We start from the raw sequence: 19,881 nt of genomic DNA on the forward strand, positions 1-19,881 counted from the left end.
TAATATCCATTAATCATTTTATTTGCGTTTTTTTGCGAATATTTATGCCATCAAAATCATCTTTAAGTTTAATTTTATTTCAAACACCAATTTATCTGCTTCCAAAATAATATTGCTGTGTGATAACATGTTATCAATACTGCAGTATTGTCTTACGTGTATTACAGTTGAATTTCAAAAGGTGTGTAATTTACTCCATATGACTTGAATGATATTCAGTATTACAAATGGCTTTACAAAGACAAATGATGTTTCCTCTGTTTATGTTTTTGGGATTATGCACCAATATCACCATGTCCCTAAATTCTAACTTTCAACATTTTGACTCAAAATGTACACGTTATTTTGGGTTGAATAAGACAACAATAACTGCACATTTTTCCCCCTGGTTTGTATTAAACTAAATGGATATATTCATCTTTTGTATTTTGAGACAAGGCAAAGTTCAGCCCTGTTACACAACATTAAAATACAAAACGTATTGTCAGATATTTTGTACGTTTATTTCCATGTCACTGTAGATTTTCCAACGAGAAATGTACACAGTACAGATAGAAAAGATTAATAAATACAAATGTCCTGATGTTCCTCGAGCAAGACTGCAGGACTTTTTATTTACATATGCAGCAAAATTCACCCCAAAAACTCTATTGTAACCCTCATGAAGGCAACGCTGGGAGAAGTATACAATATTTGCTACACACATTATACGTATATCATATAAATGGTGTCTCTGCTGACAACTTTGTGGTAAATAAAATAAACAGTTCAACAAGATCACGAAAGTTGATGCTGGCTCTTAAGGCACTTTCTTTAAGTACTTTTAACTACTGTCTGAAATGTGGTAAATAAACTTGCGCACAAACAGCACGGTTTTTTTTCTCTCACAAATATGTATGTGTCCAACAATACAGTTTTCATATTTGGAGGTAAGAAGAACATTTGTCTAAACGTAAAGTATATTTAAAAAATACATTTTCCAGTTGGAAAAAATACTTTTGTTGTGTGCCTTTAAGTGTTTTTGCAACATGTCCTAGTTCCCATGAAAGCACACACGTCAATACTACGACAAATAGTACATCCCGTACGTGACAGGTGCACCAAAGAGTCCCGGCACCGGCAGACTGGGCCTGGGGAAGGGGTTCGAGGATCCCCAAGTTGCCGAGCCCTGCACGTGCGCGCTGAGGGGGAAAGGCAGCGCGAAGGCGGACAGGACGGGCTTAGAGGCCATCTTAAATTTCTCCAACTCGGCCTCCTGCAGCCTCTTGGCTTTGGCTCTGCGGTTCTGGAACCAGATCTTCACCTGGGTCTCGGTCAGGTTGAGCGAGCTGGAGAACTCGGCTCTCTCGGCTATGGAGAGGTACTGCTTCTGGCGAAACTTGCGCTCCAGGGCCAGCAGCTGCGAGGTAGTGAAGGGCGTGCGAGGTTTACGGTTGTTTTTGTGCTTTCGTAAAGTACACTGAGATGGACTGGAGCTCCCTGGTACAGAAACAGAGACAGTAGTCACCACGGGGCCAAAAAACACAAACAAAAACAAAACAAAATCAAGATGCATTTGTGTTATTGTAAATGCATGCTAAAAGGAGCCTATTTCACAATGTTATTTATTTTACGCGTGTTACGTAACCCTGGAAAAAAATAAGCCACCGCCAGAAAAAACAAATTTAGCGAAAGTAAGAATGCTTTAAAATCAGGGATGGATTATCGCTTGCTCTGCTTGTATCATTCAAGACATTTACAGGAAAAGACATCTATTCTTTGCATCTCAATGATTTGTATGACGTGATAATTTTGTAGTGCCCTTAAACTTTTTTTCCCCTGAACAAATGACTTTGTTTATTCATAAACACGAATCCGTCTGTATTCTTCACGCGCTTTACTGAAGGGAAATAGTCCGAAATGTATTAAAAGCCCGTTTACAATATTCTTTTCAATATGCGAGGAAGTAGTTCCGCGATATACAAGCAGAAACAACACATTTTTGTCATTATTCTCAGCACCATATGTGCAGAAATTATCGTTCGCCGGGGTACTGTATACTTACGAGAGTTCGAAGAGAAGGTGTTCGCCTGGAACCAAGTGCTCTGATCGGTGTCAGCCGAATGTGGCGTGTCGTCCGAGGAGCTGCTGCAAACAGCCGGAGAACCTTCCGCGTAAAAAGTCCTCGGAGTGAAGTGCGCCGCGGGCTTCTGAGCAAACACGGCCGACTCAAAAGAAGTCCTGCAGGTGCTCCTCTTGGAAATCAAAGACTCGACGCTGAACGGGAGGCGGCTCCTCTCCTTCTCCGTGGTCATGTCCTTGGGCTGGGCGTCCTCCGTCTCCTCCTTGGGATGGACGACTTGGACGTCTTGGGGTGGCGAGCCCGGCGCTGCGTTCATCGTCAGGCGAGGCGAAGGGCCCATGCACCTCCCGGTGGGCCGCTAAAAGGAGCGATGAAATCGGCGATGAGTTCACGGACCGATGCGGGTCTCTCGAGTAAATGACGCACACTTTAACTTTTACGCACCCGGCAGGGACGTCTATAAGAGGAAGAGGTGTGTTTCCACTCCTTACTCCCACCAATCAGCTGGCTAATTTGGGGTCCGAGCGCTGTTTCGATTGGCTCACAGCCTTCTAAAGGAAACATCAAGAGGCTTTTGAAAGGAAGGAGTAGTTAATCATACCGACCCCATGCTGCGACGGGCCATTCTGGCCCTAGCAAAGTAGCTTAGACCAATTTTAGTATAATTAACCAGTGGGAGGACTCTCTCGACCACTTACATCCATTAGCCGGACACTCCATCGGGAGCACTCTCCCAACTATTGCGGCTGTACTGCATCGCAATCCTCAGGCAAGAATGGAGCCTGCGTTTGAGAGTTGCGGTGCTGTAGTGTGCAGCTCACTATAGCGACATCGTAACAAATATCCTGTTCGCAAATGACGATCATGACAATCCATATGATATTTTTTTGAGAAAGTTATCAAAAAACACGAGCTGTCTATATAAATGCTTTTCTGAGTAAAAGAGACCATTTTATTGGAGAAAATCAAATTAAACACGTCCACGGAAAGTGACGAGGGGACCTGATTTGGGTCAAACACGCATTCAGTATCACAGCAATTAAAGGGCTGTCAAGATCCTTTCTGGCGTCACAATGGCCTCGACTGAGAAGCAACAGGCCTTTTTTCTTCCTCCAGCTCCAACTATTTAATAAGTCAGACAAGTTCTGTTTTGCAGGCGCCAGGCTCGGCTGGATCTCAAAGGAAGACACCTCAGGGAGAAAGGACTCGACCGTGCGACTTCACTCAACCAATTGCCCCCCCCCAAATATTTTATTGCGCACTCGTCTATGGGAGTGCAATTGAGCTTGTTAGTTTAAAACTCACAATGGCATGGCTTGGAGTTAAGGACTTCGGTCTCTGAATAGATGTCATCATTAAATAACATAAGAAGCATCAGCCTGCCATGAGTGTTTTTGGAATGTGGGAGGAAACCAGAGCACCCAGAGAAAACCCACGCAGGCCCCGGGATTCATTTTAAACTCTTAATTGATGGTCAAATTCAACAATGTATCTTTATTGAGTAATATTATACTATATTTTAGATTCTAAGCCTGACTTCGAAATCATGTCTGCCAGAAAACGGAAATGTAAAAAAAAACAGGAAGGGAGTAATTTTAAGAATTTTATTAAGAATTGTTGGAATGACTTAATATGATTTATGGACTTTGTATTTTACTTCACTTGCTCAATTGTTCCCATATTACTACTAGTATACAGAGTGCTTGAAATGACTTCAAAAAGATGCATTAAGAGGTTGATGAAGAAATAGCCCCCGAGGTGTAAGTGAGGGGTACAGCGTTTGATTGGTGACACAACCTGAGTAAATCCTCATGTTGTGTCTCTTTGCTTTCTTTTTCTTCCTATTTAACAAAGTCAGACCTCTGTCGCCACACACACTGGGGCCTCTTTTTACCCACATGGTTTGGGTTTACGTCAGATGTAAGCACCCTTCTATCTGCTAGAAGACTAAGGCACGGTTTCATGTAGTGCATGCAGGTACACCCAACGATCTAAGCAGCGCACAACAAATATACAGTTCTCCTTGCTCCTCCCCTATAGTTGACTCTCCTCTGTTTCGTGCTCCCCAAAATACATTTGTGCAACAGTGTGCAGGGAGTAAGCCATGTCAGAAGATGTTAGTGAGTTTGAAAGCAGATTTATCCATCAAGGTCAATGCAAGGATGATAGGAAGCATGTTCCCTTCAGCTGGCGTCATATATGGAAAACCATTCAAAATCCTTGATGCTGCGCTCACTGGTCACTACATAAAGCACACTTTCACCTATTTGTGACACGCAATAAAAGAAAAGCATCAAAAACGCCTTTTCACAAAGGCAATTATGCTTTTAACAATGCTGGAAAGGTTAAAATTTAGGATGATGATGTTAATTATTGTGGTTGTAGGTTGCAATGCATAAGGAGGCTCTTTTTTTTCACCAGAAGAAACGCCACCCACAATCATAAACTTAATGTCTGTTAAATCTTTTTTACAGTATGAGCAAAAAGACAGATTTGGTTAATACAAAGCCCTGCCATTTAGAGGAACACTTGAGATGTGCAACTCAATGCATGTTACACCTAGGCACAATTTAGAGTGTTCAATCAACCTGCCATGCATGTTTTTGGAATGTGGGAGGAAACCGGAGTACCCAGAGAAAACCCACACGGGCCCAGGGAGAACATGCAAACTCCACACAGGAAGGCTGGAGCCGGGATCGAACCCATGACCTCTGCACTGTGAGGTCGACGCGCGAACCACTGACCCACCGGGCCGTGTGTGTATTACGCTGAGTGCACGCACGCTGTCCACGAAAACAGAGTCCTTTGATTCGCTAACTTAAAAGTTCACTACGACAACTTAAAAAAAAATTCTCCAAACAAGTGTGACGTCAACATCAGTGAGTAAGTAGTAAATCATCAAAACAATAATGCATGCAAATCTGTGGCTTTATCACATCAGCTTTTCGTGTTTAAAGACAGTTACATGTAAAGACGCGGTCTGCACTTCTTAAGCGCTGAATTTAGAAGACACTAGGTCGATAAATAATAAAGCCTGCCTGATATGGAATCAGCAGCGCAAGAATGTGCTGCAGTTAGATCTCGGCTGTGATTATGAGTGCATTCAGATGATACATTCTCATGTCCATACCGAAAAGTCTCATTTATTTTCATTTTTGGTCTCCTTCAGTTCATATGAGGTGACAATTTGCCCAACTTCAAGTTGGACGGCACTAAACAACGTACAGTGTCATAAACTTTCATTTGACATAACAACTTGATCCAAACCAGATCCGAATTCCTTCAGTCCAGGTTTTAAAACCTGGACTTGAGTTTTTCTGCTAAAGCCACGACCGCAGAAATTGGAGCTATTTTTGCCTGGCTGAAGCAGAAGACCGACAAGCAAACAAACTGACATCAAATTAACATTTTTGGGGGGGAACATAAGTGTCCTGTGGTGATATAAATGTTTTTTTGGCTCACTGTTTCATCGAGCCAATGTTGAAACAATTAGCATTCAAATCCTAATAAATAGTTGTGCCTTTTCAATATATTCTAAAAATCAAGAGCAACACATTTGTTTCTCCCAGCTCCAAATGCAAAATGAATCTCTCTCATGTCAAAACAATTGGCTAATTTTGGTTGAGTGTCGCATCGACTTAAGAAACAATGCAGGACATTTATGTGGCAATGTGCACACTGTGGCCACAATTCCCAAACCCAAGAATGCTTCTGCAATTTAAGTTGCTCAGAGAAGGCTGTGATGCAGTGCAGCAAGAAACATCACTTTTCATTTCCACACCGTGAAATCTTGCAGGATCAAAAAAAACGGCAATTAAAAATTGTGATCTTAAAAATACAATTCAGTCGTTTTTTTCTTGCACATTAGAATCATAACAGCTAGCAGGATAGTATGTTGACCATGGGACGAGACTATCGGTCAACGCATTGGCGGCGTGAAGCTCATTCGAAAAAAAATATGATAAGAAATCCTTTATTAGTCTCGCAATGGGGAAATTCCCAATTCACAGCAGCAAAGTTATATAAATGTATAACTGTATGTATGTATAAAATGTATAACTATATATATAAATATAAAAATGAATCACATCACATTGAAAGCCACAGGGTTCAAAATGCCGGAAAAAAGTAGCGGCTTGTCGTCCGGAAATTACCATATATGTTATTGCTAATCATGATTGATGTTCATTTATGTGAAGGCTCTGGTCATGTTAATGATATCAAACAATTAGGAAACATGGATCATACCAATATGCAGAACGTTATTTCTAGAAACCTCTCAAGTGTGACCCCTACTTGAAACATTTCCACCACTTTTAACGTTTCATATAATCCAAGTTCAGTCCTTATGGTGATTAGAAGCATTTCAAAAAATGCCAACTACATCTGGTTTTAATGAAATGTTGATCCTTTCGTGGCCACGGGAAGTAAAATATGCATCGTAACAATCACAGAAAACATTTCTTTCTTTAATCAATTTACCGGTAAATCCGCATTAAAACCCAAAACCTTCGTTCGGAAATGTTCATCATTCAACTTCATTGCAGTACTGCTTATTGGGTTCAATTTAAACATGCTGATGGTTGAACCATCATAAAACCTTTTCATGACACTGGAAGTGCTTACAAGAATGGGCAACGCTTGTCTTATAGCGATAATGTTATTGCTGGCCCCAAAGGTCAAAACAAATGTGTGCGTTTGAATATCGTGAGATTGCAATTTCAAAGTGGTCCCCATGCGACGGGGGAACAATGGCGTGGGTGGGAAGTTAAAAAAGCGGGTCTCTTTCAAATAAACAAGCATGGCTTGCTTCTGAATAGGTCTGCTACGGAGCAGCCGCATTGGTTCTCAGAGAATTGGGAGCAGCCACCCTCTTCCTCCTACTCTAGCTCATACTCGGCTTCCACACAGTAAACCCAAACAACCTGATGGAGCCTCCTCATGAGCATGATGCAACGCATTGGTCCCTTTCTTTCAAGCCACTTTGACCAATCTCCTCTGCTTTCTTCTTCCCATCCTGTTGAACATAGTATAGACACGGGAAAGTCCATGAGGGGTTGTCAGAGCTTCCCCCCACCTTTTTTTTTTGTGTGCTATTGCTTGATGAGCCCGAAAATACAATTGCACTACTCTGGCTGTGAAGATAGCCTGCAGGCTGGTGTAAATTAGCAGTGTGAGGAAGCCCAGAGGGCTGAGTCTTGCTGAGAGTGCAGAATAGAGAGATGTGGTGAGTGGGGAAAATCCTGTTAGGAAACTGACGCGGTGGAATCCCGGTGCCTTTTGGACACGACTGTGACCGACGGGCTCACTTGTTGCACTGGCAAATCCCGGATCCATGACAAAGGAGCGACTTCCTGAAACTTGTGAACTGCCTTACCTCAGGATGTTTTTGAACATGAAATTCGAGCATGACCTCACAATGGGTCATTTCAGTCATTACTGTAATCATCAATCAATTGAATTTTCTATCGCTCGTGTAAAATTCAAGTGAGGGTCAGCGGTGAGAGTCTTCCACATAACATATGTCCTCTCATGAGCGCTGGTTGCTCTTTTGACCGCTCCGCTTGGCATCTGCTGCCCGTAGCCTGCCTACATCTGCATTCTAATGCACATATCCTGCTGGGATGTTAACTTTAGGCCCTCCGTAATTGATGGCTTCCACACTTCAGCCGGGCCCCACCCTCCCCTTGCCCTCTCCCCACCGATTGTTGGTATATCTCTGTGGTTTGGGGGTCTTTGACTCAGCCATTGTTCTTTTATGGAGGAATTATAATAGACTAAAGTAGGGGGGAGCAAAGAGAAAGAAGCCAGGGAGTAGATAAAAAGAGTCACTGCTGATATTTAGTGAACTCTGAAGGGGGAGTTTTCATTCTCATTCTGCGAGTTTGGCACATGCCTTCTGTTACTAAGTGGCAGTGTATTGAAAGAGGGTCTTACATTTCCCATTCTGCGTCTCTGCTAGGTGCCTAGACTTACAACCCTGGCAGCTGCTGGGCCTTCTATGCTGCTATAGACTCCTCTCCACAGGTGAGCTGTGGAGACTCCCAGTCTCCACTCCACTCGACAGAGCCCCTTTAAAGTCGTCCACTGCGCGTGTTTGTCTACGTGTACCCCTCGCACTAGACGCAACATCAACAGTAACGTTCAGTACCTCATATAATGCTTGACACGGTGCTACACCTGCAGTTTGATTCAAAAAGGTGGATCGTGGCACAGATTAGATCTGGGATGGGAAACTGGCGGTGGTCCGCATGCCACCGCACTCTGAGTGGGCCCTTAATTAATTAAAAAAAAAAACGTTTCAATAAATATATATATTTTTAGTGTATTTTGATTTACAAAAAACCCAATTCTTTAAAAAGACTTGATAAATACTCAATACGGTAAAATGTTGGAGGAAAAAAAATAATCACAGCAAAAAATGGCAAATATCCAAAATATGAAGAAATGTTAGAAAAAGGACAAAATCGGTGAAGATGGAAATCCGGAGGTGCCGAACTGCTAATATGCAGCAGTCGACTGTAGTTTTTAGCTTTAATATCAACAAGCTATGTCTTATTTGGCCTAATATTTTTGGTGGATTTGGAATGATATGCAGGACAAACATCGCACCTCAATAATATTATAATTTTGAGTCAGATGATTTTTGCGGGAAAAAAATGCACAAAATGAGGTTTTGCACTTAATGTTGGTTTCTTGTTCAGCAGTTTTGTGCCATCCTTGAATGTATTTTTTCTTTTTCATGCGAGTGAAATTGTGGCCCTCTCCAGCATGTAAGTTGGCCATCCCTGCCTTAGATTAAGTATTTTGCTTTTTTGCAAAACCAAACTTCGAAAAATGGACAGGCAAGTCATCGGTAGATTGGATAATGCCTCAGTGTACCTCACGAGACCTTAGTTCAACAAGTATCAAAGGAGTAGCTCTGAGCTTGTGTATTGCTTTTTCATTGTTTTTGAGCAGCCTCAGCAAGGGGTTTGAAGAGTAGAAGAACACGAGACGGGAAGAACAATATACACAAGTTGGTCTATTTGACCAAAAAGACTCACATTCAAAGCAGTAAGACTCCACTGTCAGCATAGATGCCATTTGTTGTCAACATTTTTTCACTTTTATCACAGTTAATAATGGTAAAATGGAACTAAAAATATTTCCTTTATCACGTAAAATGCACACTCTTAAAACTGCTGGCAACGCACATTGGGTGAATTAGCTAACCCAGTGGTGGGTCCAAAAACGAACAAGCCAATGGATTATTTATGGGATCTACCCAGCGCATTAGGTTGAGAATTTGACCCAGCACAGTAGATCAAGATTCTGATCTAACAAGGGGTATAAATGACCCTTACTGATGAGATAAAGATACCAAGAACTGGATTACCAGGTTACCATTATAGCTGTGGTTCAATATGATGCTAATTTCATTGCCAACATTTTCAAATAAGAATAAACAAATTTCCCATGTGAAGGGTCTCCACAGCGACTCACTTGCATATGTTTGGGACATTTTTTACACCAGATGCACTTTCTGATATGACCCACCCATTTTGGACGTCACAGTGCAGAGGTGCCAGGTTCGATACTGGCTCCAAACTTGCTGTGTGGAGTTTGCATGTTCTCCCCGTGCCTGTGTGGGTTTTCTCCGGGTACTCCGGTTTTTTCTCCCACGTTTCAAACACATGCCCATGGCAAGCTAATAGAAAACTCTAAATTGTCCCGAGGTGTGATTGTGAGCGTGAACGGGTGTTCGTCTGCATGTGCTCTGCGGTTAGCTGGCAACCAGTTCTGAGGGTCCCCCGCCTACCGCCCGAAGACAGCTGGGATAGGGCTCCAGCACGCCCGCAACCCTCATGAGGATGAGTGGTTTAGAAAATGGCTGGATGGATGGATCATCTCAACAATATCACATCAAATTGACCTCAACTTCGCTATACAACAAAACTGTCCAAAAGGGCAACCATCTTCACCTCTACAGCCCTTCCAAATCTTAAAAGTAGCCCCTAGCATTTATTTTGTGTGTATCATTATTTGGAGAAATGAGAGGCCGAAAAGCATCCTAAAATATATTGTGTTTGCATTCTGGTCCCATAGTTAGTGGGCATGGTAAGTTGGATGATTTGTGTAAAGGTCAGCGTAAACCATTTTAACTGGTTTGATAAGCCACCTTAAATGATATTTGTTGTTTTTGTCAGGGCAGGTTTCAGCACCTTTTTGTTCCCCTGTTTATTTTCTTCTTTTTCTCTCTTGTGTGATGCGAGCTGTTACATATTACTCCTGAGGTGTGGTGCCTCTTCCCTCAAAGGCCTCCACTGTTTCCCCCAAACTGCTGCCAAGCTGGGCTATCTATTCATTTGGTTACTTAAGTGTAATTGCTCGCCTTTGAAGCCTCAGAGAGGCAAATCATTTGCTTTGGCCCTGGGGCAGTAATGGTCACCGAGCCAGCGACCCCCTCCTGGTCCGAGAGCGTCGGAGAGACCGCGAGAGGCCAGAACCCATACAGAGAAGAAATAATACAACCAGGGCCGCTCAATTTCACCTCCCTTTTCATCCCATTCTTTGAAAACTTTTTATTAACAACAGCTTTCTCTCTCAAACCGGGGCGCCAGGAGAGGGGGAGAGAGGCGGCACAGGGAGGGGCGGGGCGGCGGCATGAGAGGATATCGGCGGCAGGGGAGGCGGAGGAGGTGGAGGGGGTGCCTGTCCCCCCGTTGATGTCTGCCGGATTCTCACACACTCTCGTGCTCGCTCACATGCACACATCATCAATAGTGACAGGTCAAGGAGGCACGGCACCCCCTCCCCGTCTGCTCTCCCCCATGCTTCACATCGCTAAACAGGGACTCAAGTTTCATATTCCACAGGTTTTACACACACACACACACACACACACACACACACACACACACACACACAAACACACACACAGAAAATATTAATTTATTTACCTTTATATGCGCTCACTTTCAAACCATGACAGGCCATAAATACGGTCTATGGTACACAAAGAGCCCATTTAATGCTGAAAATTACTGCACCACTTACTGTAATTGTCACAACTCCAAGCGCATTGACATTGTAATCTCATAATAGCATAATGGGGGTTGAAACTGTGTACAGGAGGACAATTAGAACTGTGTAGCACAGGAAAAACATTTTCCCATCCAAGCAGAGAGGGCGAAGATTGTGTGAATGTGTGCGTGTGTGTGTGCGTTTTTATTGTAGAAAGATTGGAAAATGAACAACAGTCATGGCCAAAGGTTTTGGCAGGGACTCAAATGTCAAGTTTCACTAACTTTGCTCCTTCAGAGTTTATGTTTGTAATTCACATTGATTCCGTATTACTGTGTTTTGCAGCTTTTCATAAATTCCCCCTAAAGTCCCAAAAGAATTGTCATATGCATTACGTCAAGACTTTTTGTCGAAAGTTGTTTCATTTTCTGATTTTTTTTTTTTTTTTTCAGAATATAATAGCGATATTTAGAAAGATGATTTGAAAAAAAGCAGAAACAGCAAAGTTAGTGGTACACAATATGGGAGTCAACAGTCTCATATGGTTGCAAAAATAAGGCGCATCATACAGGTTCATAGCTTTAATGCAGCCATAAAGTCCACATGCTATTCGCGAGCTGTGATCTGATGTTTTAATTTGAACATTAACGTCTTCTAAATAGCGGGGTTGTTTTCAACGTGCTGGGGCCAAACCAGTGCAAGCAAAGCAGGTTATGAATGCTGCATTTGACTTGTAGCGTTGTGACTTTGAGGTTTATTTATTTATTTATTTATTTTAAGAGAGGAGCATTCCCTGCAGTCAATCCAGATGGTAACAATTCTTGGACATGTTATGGGTTGCTCCGTGCCAAATAGCATACCTTTAGGCTGTTTTCAGTGGGCTATAAAAGCCAATAATGTAATTTTGATCTATTTTATCAGAGATCACCCTGCGCAGGATATGTTGACACCAGACAAAAATTTGATATGTTTTACTTTTTACACTCTCAGTGCACATTTTCAATATCTGTCCTGCTGCGTGCCTTTGTTTGTTTGACTTTTGCTATGCAGAGATTCACTGTCATGTTGTCACACATACCGGTAAGTCTTTTAATACTGTAGGATTCAAAAGTTAAAGTAAGATACTAAAGGTCAGGGTCTGGGAATCCATGAGAGGGTTCTTGGAGACACTTTTGAAAAGCCTGACCTTCGCATCCTCGCGCAATGCTGACACAGTAGCAAACTATGCTGAGTGGTCCACCATCAGCTCCATGACTCACCACTGACCTTGCAATACCTTTCCAGACCCATTTACGAACCTTAAGGGACCGTCACGCGGCCCTGAACCCATATGGGACTCCATGATACTGAACATACCCGAGAACCTAGTATGAATCTGCATAAACACACACGCAGAACAGAAAAAAAAACAAATCTGAGAGAACTTTCCGACAATATGTGAGCAATATGCGGTCACAGAAACAACCACATCAAGGTGGAACAATGGAGGACGTTAGCTCAGGTTTTCCATTGTGAAGGTTATTTTCTTCTCGGGCCGATCACACGCATGACTGGAGGCCTGCTGGGTGGAATTGCTCACGCTAATGGCACTGCACACTTTTGCAGCAGGAAATGGGACAGCCGCGTCGTAACTGCTAAAACTCAAATTGCATCATGATGTGACGGAGAAAAACAAGCTCTGCAAACGGAGCGACTGACCCGTTCTGAGATGTGTAAATGTAGCAGTTTTGTGGAAAGTAAATAAATGAAATGCCCCAAATGTAGGCTAGCTTGTAAAATCTAATTAAAGCTCACAATATTAACTCTGTAATTTGCTCATCTGAAGAGTCTTTAGGCGTGTCCCTGGTTTGGTTTAATGGGATACAAACTACACTTAATGAGACAAATAGTGAACCAAAGTTGTGCCTTGCTAAATGTTGGTGGTGGATGCTGGAAAGTTCTTTGAACTCTGTCGGGAGATCCATCATCTCAATTATGTGTTTTAAATCATTTTGGTCAATGAAAAGAATAGAGGCCCTTCTATATGACACAATGGCTGCCATAGTGTGGTGCATTACAAAACATGGACTCAATTTAACATCATAAGAATATTACAGCGAGCACTATTTTGTGGCGCCTTTGCTTGTGACGCTTGTTGAAAGCCATCGAAGATAACAATACGATTTTCCTGAGATAAAATGTGGCGGACAGGCAAGTCTCATTGAGCGGTCTGTACCAAACTGTCTTCGTCTGTCATCTCCAGCGGTCACTCAGAAAGACGAGCTTCCGCCATATAGAAGTGTCTGACTTTTTTTGACCAAATGGTTTTCCTCTTTACTCCCCTCCTTGTTGGGAATTTGTGGTTGTGTGCAAACTTTTGATGAGCTCCATATTTGACCTTGATTATACCTTTCCAGAGATGTCATGTCTAAAAAAAAATCAAGCAAAGGCTAACATGCCCTCAGGATTTAATATGAAGGGAAGTTTGTAAAAAAAAGACAAAAAAAGTAAAAAAACATAACAAAACAGGGCCCAGAGCCCAACAATGTAAAAGAGAAATTGTAAATGCTAAATACTGATCGCAGGAGGAGAGCAGCAATGAGAAGGTGAAGTGTCCAGGATAAAACAAAAAAAAAAGCAACACATCACTCTAGTTAAGTTGCGGAATTACACAGTTTTCCATTTTCTCACGATCCTTGTTTTAAATGACTTTCTGCATTCCACCACAAAATAAGGTATCGATGTGTAATTTTAAAAGTTCTACTGCCTTTATTTCATATTTCTGTCTGAAAAAGGGAAGTTGATTGTAAGTGACATGCTTGCTGTCACATTGTTTGAGGTTTTTGCCAGCGTAATCAAATTTTGGATGGTTTGGGAAGCTATCGTCATGGTGTACTGCCTTGCGCAAAACATTTTACGACGGATCCACTTTGAAAGGAAAAAAACAAATGCATCCCATAATAAAGTATGACTACAATTATTTTCTTTGAAAACAAAACATGAAATAAACATCCCACGGGAGAAATAATTTCCATGCGACAATATAAACTTTCCTATTACATGATGCAGTTGTCATGTGCTCAAATCTGTTTGTTTTGTCATGTTGCTGGAGGCTTGTTTTGTGTGTGCGCAGCAAACCCCACTTCAATTAAGCGTGATGGAACACATGTGTCCTTTATCGGGGCCAAACATCTTTTGAGTGTTGGCCTTTGAAATGACACTGGCTCCATTTGGCGCTTCAACGGGGCTTCTCCTGGGGTGCCCCTCCAGGTGCCTGTTGGCATGGTTCATTTGATTCCTATGCATATTTTTTTTCTTTCGACTTATTAGGGTAGATGTATCAGTGGAAATGCTGGTAATTGTAGCTACAGTATATAGAAGGGGGTCATTGCTCAGCTGTGGATAGGTAGTAATAAATTACAGGAGATACGCTAACATTTTGGGGCTGTATTTTATGCAATTGTGATATACAGTCAAACCTCGGTTTTCAAACGTCTCTGTTCTGGACCAAATCGTTTTTCGACCAAAAATTGAGCTTTTTATGCCTCGGATTACGACTGAAAATCGGTTCTCGATCAAATTGAGCGCACTTGAATGCGCCATTTGACTCCTCTCGCCTTCCTTACACGAGGAAGTGACGCTTCCTCGGGTAGCGTTCCATTGTGAGCAGGCGTGTTCAATAAAGATTTTTTTTTTAAAAAAGAGCGTCCTTTCGGTTTTCAAACAAATCAGTTTTCGAAGAGCCTTCTGGAAGGGATTATGGTCGAAAACCGAGGTATGACTGTCTTCATTTTTGTACATGTGGTTGTTTTGTTCATTCTCCGTTTCTGTAGAGGTGCAGTGAAAAGCACCTTGCAAGATGTAAGCATGTGCAGTTTCGTTCATCCATCTGATCTGCTTATCCTCATGAGGGTGTGCCTATCCTAGCTGTCTTCGGGCAGTAGGCAGGATACACCCAAAACTTGTTGCCAGACAATCGCAGTAGTTCTTTCAAATACAATACAAAAAAAAAAAATTGCTGGGTTGAAAGTTACCCAACTTGGGTGAAATAGCGAACCCTGCACTGAGTCCAGAAGGGACCAAACCGATGCTGGTGCAGTGGTTTTGAGGATCTGATCCAGCATGTTTCATCAAAAATATGATTAAAAATAATATTAATTTTATTACCGACATTTCTAAGAAGAAGAAGAAGGAACTTTCCCTTGTCGGGTGTCGCCAACGACTTGCGTGATATGTTTGGCAGTTTTTACACCGTATGACTTTCTTGTCGCAACCCACTGATTTTTATCCAGTCTTGGGACCAGCAGTGGGTGTAAATCTGTAAATGGCAAAAGGTTGTTGCCATTAACCCTCACAAGGATTTGAACCGCATTCCCAATGTGCAAAGTCAGAAGTGTTACCCACTGAGACATCCAGCCGCTAAAAAGGTGGTTAGATTTAGCTCTTCAGCCCGCCCAAATCCAATCTTCAACTCAATCTGTTGGGTCAAAACAACTGATCTTGTCATTGTAAAAGTAACCCAGTCTGCTCAAAATCCACACCTACCCTGCGAGTGGGTTAAGAAAACAACCCAAAATTTTTTATTTGATTTGTCAAGCGATCGTTTCATCTGGGTTTTACAGTGCAGGAATTTACAAAGCGTGTTTCAATATGTTTAGATGTGTTTTAAAGGGTCAAATTGTGTTTAAAGTGTGTGTACAACTATATTTTTGAATCTGCTGTCTGGGCATAAGGAGGCCTTGGCTCGTATCTCCCACGGTAAACTCGGGTAAACACTGTTTTCAAAGACTCTTTTTGAAATATACTTTCAATTCCTTAACATTTAAAACAGTGTGTTACTACTTAGCGAAAATAAGAAAGGATGACAGGGTGATGGCGGTGTAGAAGCACTGTTATAGATCAGTAAGAGGACTGCCCTTTCCTTGTTGTGGGTTTGATGGTGAAACAAGCAAAGAAAGAAATCCCGGCTCCTGCCTTATATCATCACGCAGACAGACACACATGCACACACGCGGACACAGCTCACGACTCGACTGAGTCTGCTAATTCCCAAACCGAGATCCCACAATGGAGCAGTGTTTACTGTTACGCTGCATTCATATCACATCATCAAATCAACAATTCTGGCATGCTAAACAATAGAAGTGACAGCAAGTCTGATTTTCATTGGTGCTTAGAAGCAAAAAAAAAAAAAGAGGGGGGTGTACTTTTCGTGATTTGATTCCCAGCAAAGCTCTTTTGTCATCTCGCGTCTGCACCCGGCACCACTTTGCCCGACAGTCATGTCCGTGCCTTTGCTGGCGTGCAGCCTGCTTCTGATTTACTGAAGTTTGATTTTGTTTATATACAGTATATAGATATACTGTATATATAGATAGATATTTTTTCCTGGCACAAAAGATTGCACAACTCTTCCAATGTTTCAGAAGCCCACATGAACTCCTAAAGCACTCTCCTAATAAATAGCACTAGATTTAAGTTTTACAGCATGAGCCGTCAACAGGAAGAGCAGGCGGCATGACTTCGGGCCAGCGGCCTTAATTGGCTGTCTGCAGGAATTTCGGCTGTGCAGGCTAATTGACCCACAACTCCCTGGTGCTTTATCAACACGGGGCGGGGGTGAACGCCACCAGGCTGATCAGCAGCCAGCCTTGTAAACCAATCTATAACCACTGGCCAATTTGAAACGTGTTATCGGCTCTTTTCGCATTGGTCCCCTCTTCTATTTCACTGAATGTCAGCCTCCAAGCGGACTTTTCCGAGATTTAACAACTGGCAGTAGAAGTGAAAGCAACAATAAGGAATTATTCTCTCTCATACTAGAGTTGTGAATGGAGAATGCAAGAATTGTGAATTAGCATTTGTTAAGTGATCGCATGTGTGTTGTCACATCAATCCATTGATTTCGGATTGAGCTTGTCCTCATCAGGCTTGCGGGTGAGCTTGAGCCTTTTCTAATTGACTTGGGACAACGTGCGCTGAACAACCCGGACTGATTGGCAGTCATTCACAGGACACATACTGACAACCCACCCTTCAAAAATGGTGGCTGTAACGTCCATTCTCCAAACCTTGCACAAGACTCGAAAAAAACGCGTTTGAGGCGTTAACATTAATGCCGCTGCAAATTCACCATAAGAGGAAACGGAACATTACTGAGTCGGGAGCTTGTTGTTTATGTTGTCTTGATGGTAAGAATGTAGGTTGCACCATGGAGTAACTGTCAGTCAGCAGGAGAGCGTCCTCTATCTCTGGCTTCATATTTGACGAAGCGCACACGGCTAATTGCTGAAAATGCTGCTTGCCGCAGTGTGGTCAGGCAAACAAACACATACGTAGCATCCTGATTTTTGTTTTTTTTCCCCTTCTCTCTCCCTGCTCTACTTTGTGCTATTCTAGTTATACTTCTGAAAAAGCCTGAATTCCTTTTTTTTCTTCTTGTCTGACATGAAAACACTTTTATTTTCAATGCTTCCTCTTATGTAACGGCTTTTGCGACATATACCGACCGTCCGGGCGTGATCTCACGAGCTCGTGTAGGGTCACTGATCTTTTGACTTTCGACAAGAAAAATGATGCCATAAACGCTCTGAGTGGGTGCGACAGGTTGCAGTGATCAAAACCAGCTGCCAATTAACTTAATGACTGAATCTATCACATTAAATTAGAGGGAGTCAACGAGCTGCCAATCCAGCCCTCGCTTCACCCGTTAAACAAAAACACAGGCCGAGTGATCACTTTAGGAGCTATGTCTGTCTTTGTGATCTTATCTGGAAGGTCCTGTGTCGTATTTGAAGCAACCTCCCCATCCCCCATTATGAACACATACCCTGACGGGTCCCAAGGATGAAATGCTGCATGGAAGGGATCACCTCAACCTCTGGAATCTGTCGTCCGCTTTGTGTCTTGCTCGGTTGACAAATGGTTTCCAACAGCACCCAGGTTTCGTTCGAGAGAAATTCCCTGATGTGTGACTGTGGAGAGGATAGGAGCAAAATATAAGTGAGCACTCCATTTTAAGTAAGACAGATGATCCAAGCGAGAGCCACTTTCGCTCACGAACCTGACTTTGCCAAAGGGCTTTCTATTATTCCCCAGAGGAGCAGCTATCTGACAGGGGTTTGCTCCATGGTCAGTGTCTTTAACCCCACATGATAACACTTAGCCCAGCCATAAAGAATTGGCCCCTTTAACTGATCCATTAGCGTCTGATCCCTGGGAGCGGACCTGGCGGTGTCTACTGAAACTTACCAGCAAACCTTGAAAGGAAACAGCATGGCAGACGAGCGGCAAGATCAAAGCGTGTCTCCCTCCTCCGCTTCCTCGGCTCTCCGTCTCTATCTGCTGCTCTCCGATCCTGCACATTTGACACAATGTCCACATGCCTGTGAATTAGTATTCATCATTCTTTCCTTCAGCTATACAGGTATATCGGCATATATGTGTGACATGTTTTTCACAAAGGAATTAATTATTGAATTATTAGGTCAGCTTCATATTGATACACATTTTTCAAAAATTTCTAAAAAAATAATAGAAATAAGTTCACTCCAGGATAATATTTATCATCATCATCACCATGATCATGATGATGATAATAATACACACCGGTTCCTACCCCCCTCACCCACCTTACCCTTATGTATACATTGAATTGTGAGCCAAGGTTTGGGGTAAAAGCAACATTCCGTGCCGCCATCAACTGAGAAAAGTGAAAAGAAATGGAGCAAAGAATGTGCTGGAATGTCCTCGAATGTTGGAAAGGGGAGCCGCACTTGCAAATTTATTGAATGGGTTTTGGGACAAATAGTCACACACATACATACACTGTACAATGAGAACATTTGCAAACTGCTGCTGTCTACCACAACTCATGCCCAGACGCTCACACGCGCTGACAGACCTGTCAGCGTAACCCCGGCTCCTAATATATATCGATCCGCTTTATCCTCACAAAGGTCGCGGGGGGTGCTGGAGCCTATCCCAAACATCTACAGGCAGTAGGCGGGGGACACCCTGAACCGGTTGCCAGCCAATCGCAGGGCACACAGAAACGAACAACCACCCTTGCTCACACTCACACCTCCTCACCCACCTTACCCTTATGTATACATTGAATTGTGAGCCAAGGTTTGGGGTAAAAGCAACATTCCGTGCCGCCATCAACTGAGAAAAGTGAAAAGAAATGGAGCAAAGAATGTGCTGGAATGTCCTCGAATGTTGGAAAGGGGAGCCGCACTTGCAAATTTATTGAATGGGTTTTGGGACAAATAGTCACACACATACATACACTGTACAATGAGAACATTTGCAAACTGCTGCTGTCTACCACAACTCATGCCCAGACGCTCACACGCGCTGACAGACCTGTCAGCGTAACCCCGGCTCCTAATATATATCGATCCGCTTTATCCTCACAAAGGTCGCGGGGGGTGCTGGAGCCTATCCCAAACATCTACAGGCAGTAGGCGGGGGACACCCTGAACCGGTTGCCAGCCAATCGCAGGGCACACAGAAACGAACAACCACCCTTGCTCACACTCACACCTCGGGACAGCCTGCCATGCATGTTTTTGGAATGTGGGAGGAAACCGGAGTACCCGGAGAAAACACACGCAGGCCCGGGGAGAACATGCAAACTCCACACAGGAAGGCCGGAGCCGGGATCGAACCATGACCTCTGCACTGTGAGGTTGACGCGCTAACCACTGGATCACCGGGCCACACGGTTCATTTCTTACGTTGTTTTATTTACGCTGACCTTCCATTACACACGCACCTATACGCACACACACATTCACTCCAAGAAACCTCATCGTATTCTATGCAAACAA

The 19,881-nt window shown here is 42.9% G+C and overlaps 1 protein-coding gene across 1 annotated transcript; it reads right to left on the reverse strand.

Moving 5' to 3' along the window:
• Window positions 1-481: 481 nt before the first annotated feature.
• LOC109519837 (homeobox protein MSX-2-like) lies at window positions 482-3,302 on the reverse strand. The gene is made up of 2 exons (XM_019876631.1): window positions 2,045-3,302; window positions 482-1,479 (listed from the first exon to the last, which is right to left on the reverse strand). Exons 1-2 carry the CDS (start codon window positions 2,400-2,402, stop codon window positions 1,064-1,066), a joined length of 774 nt encoding a protein of 257 aa, XP_019732190.1. The 5' UTR covers window positions 2,403-3,302; the 3' UTR covers window positions 482-1,063.
• Between the last annotated feature and the right edge of the window lie 16,579 nt (window positions 3,303-19,881).

This window comes from Hippocampus comes, unplaced genomic scaffold (assembly GCF_001891065.2).
Source record: "Hippocampus comes isolate QL1 unplaced genomic scaffold, H_comes_QL1_v1.1 scaffold51, whole genome shotgun sequence".
Taxonomy (NCBI): Eukaryota; Metazoa; Chordata; class Actinopteri; order Syngnathiformes; family Syngnathidae; genus Hippocampus; species Hippocampus comes.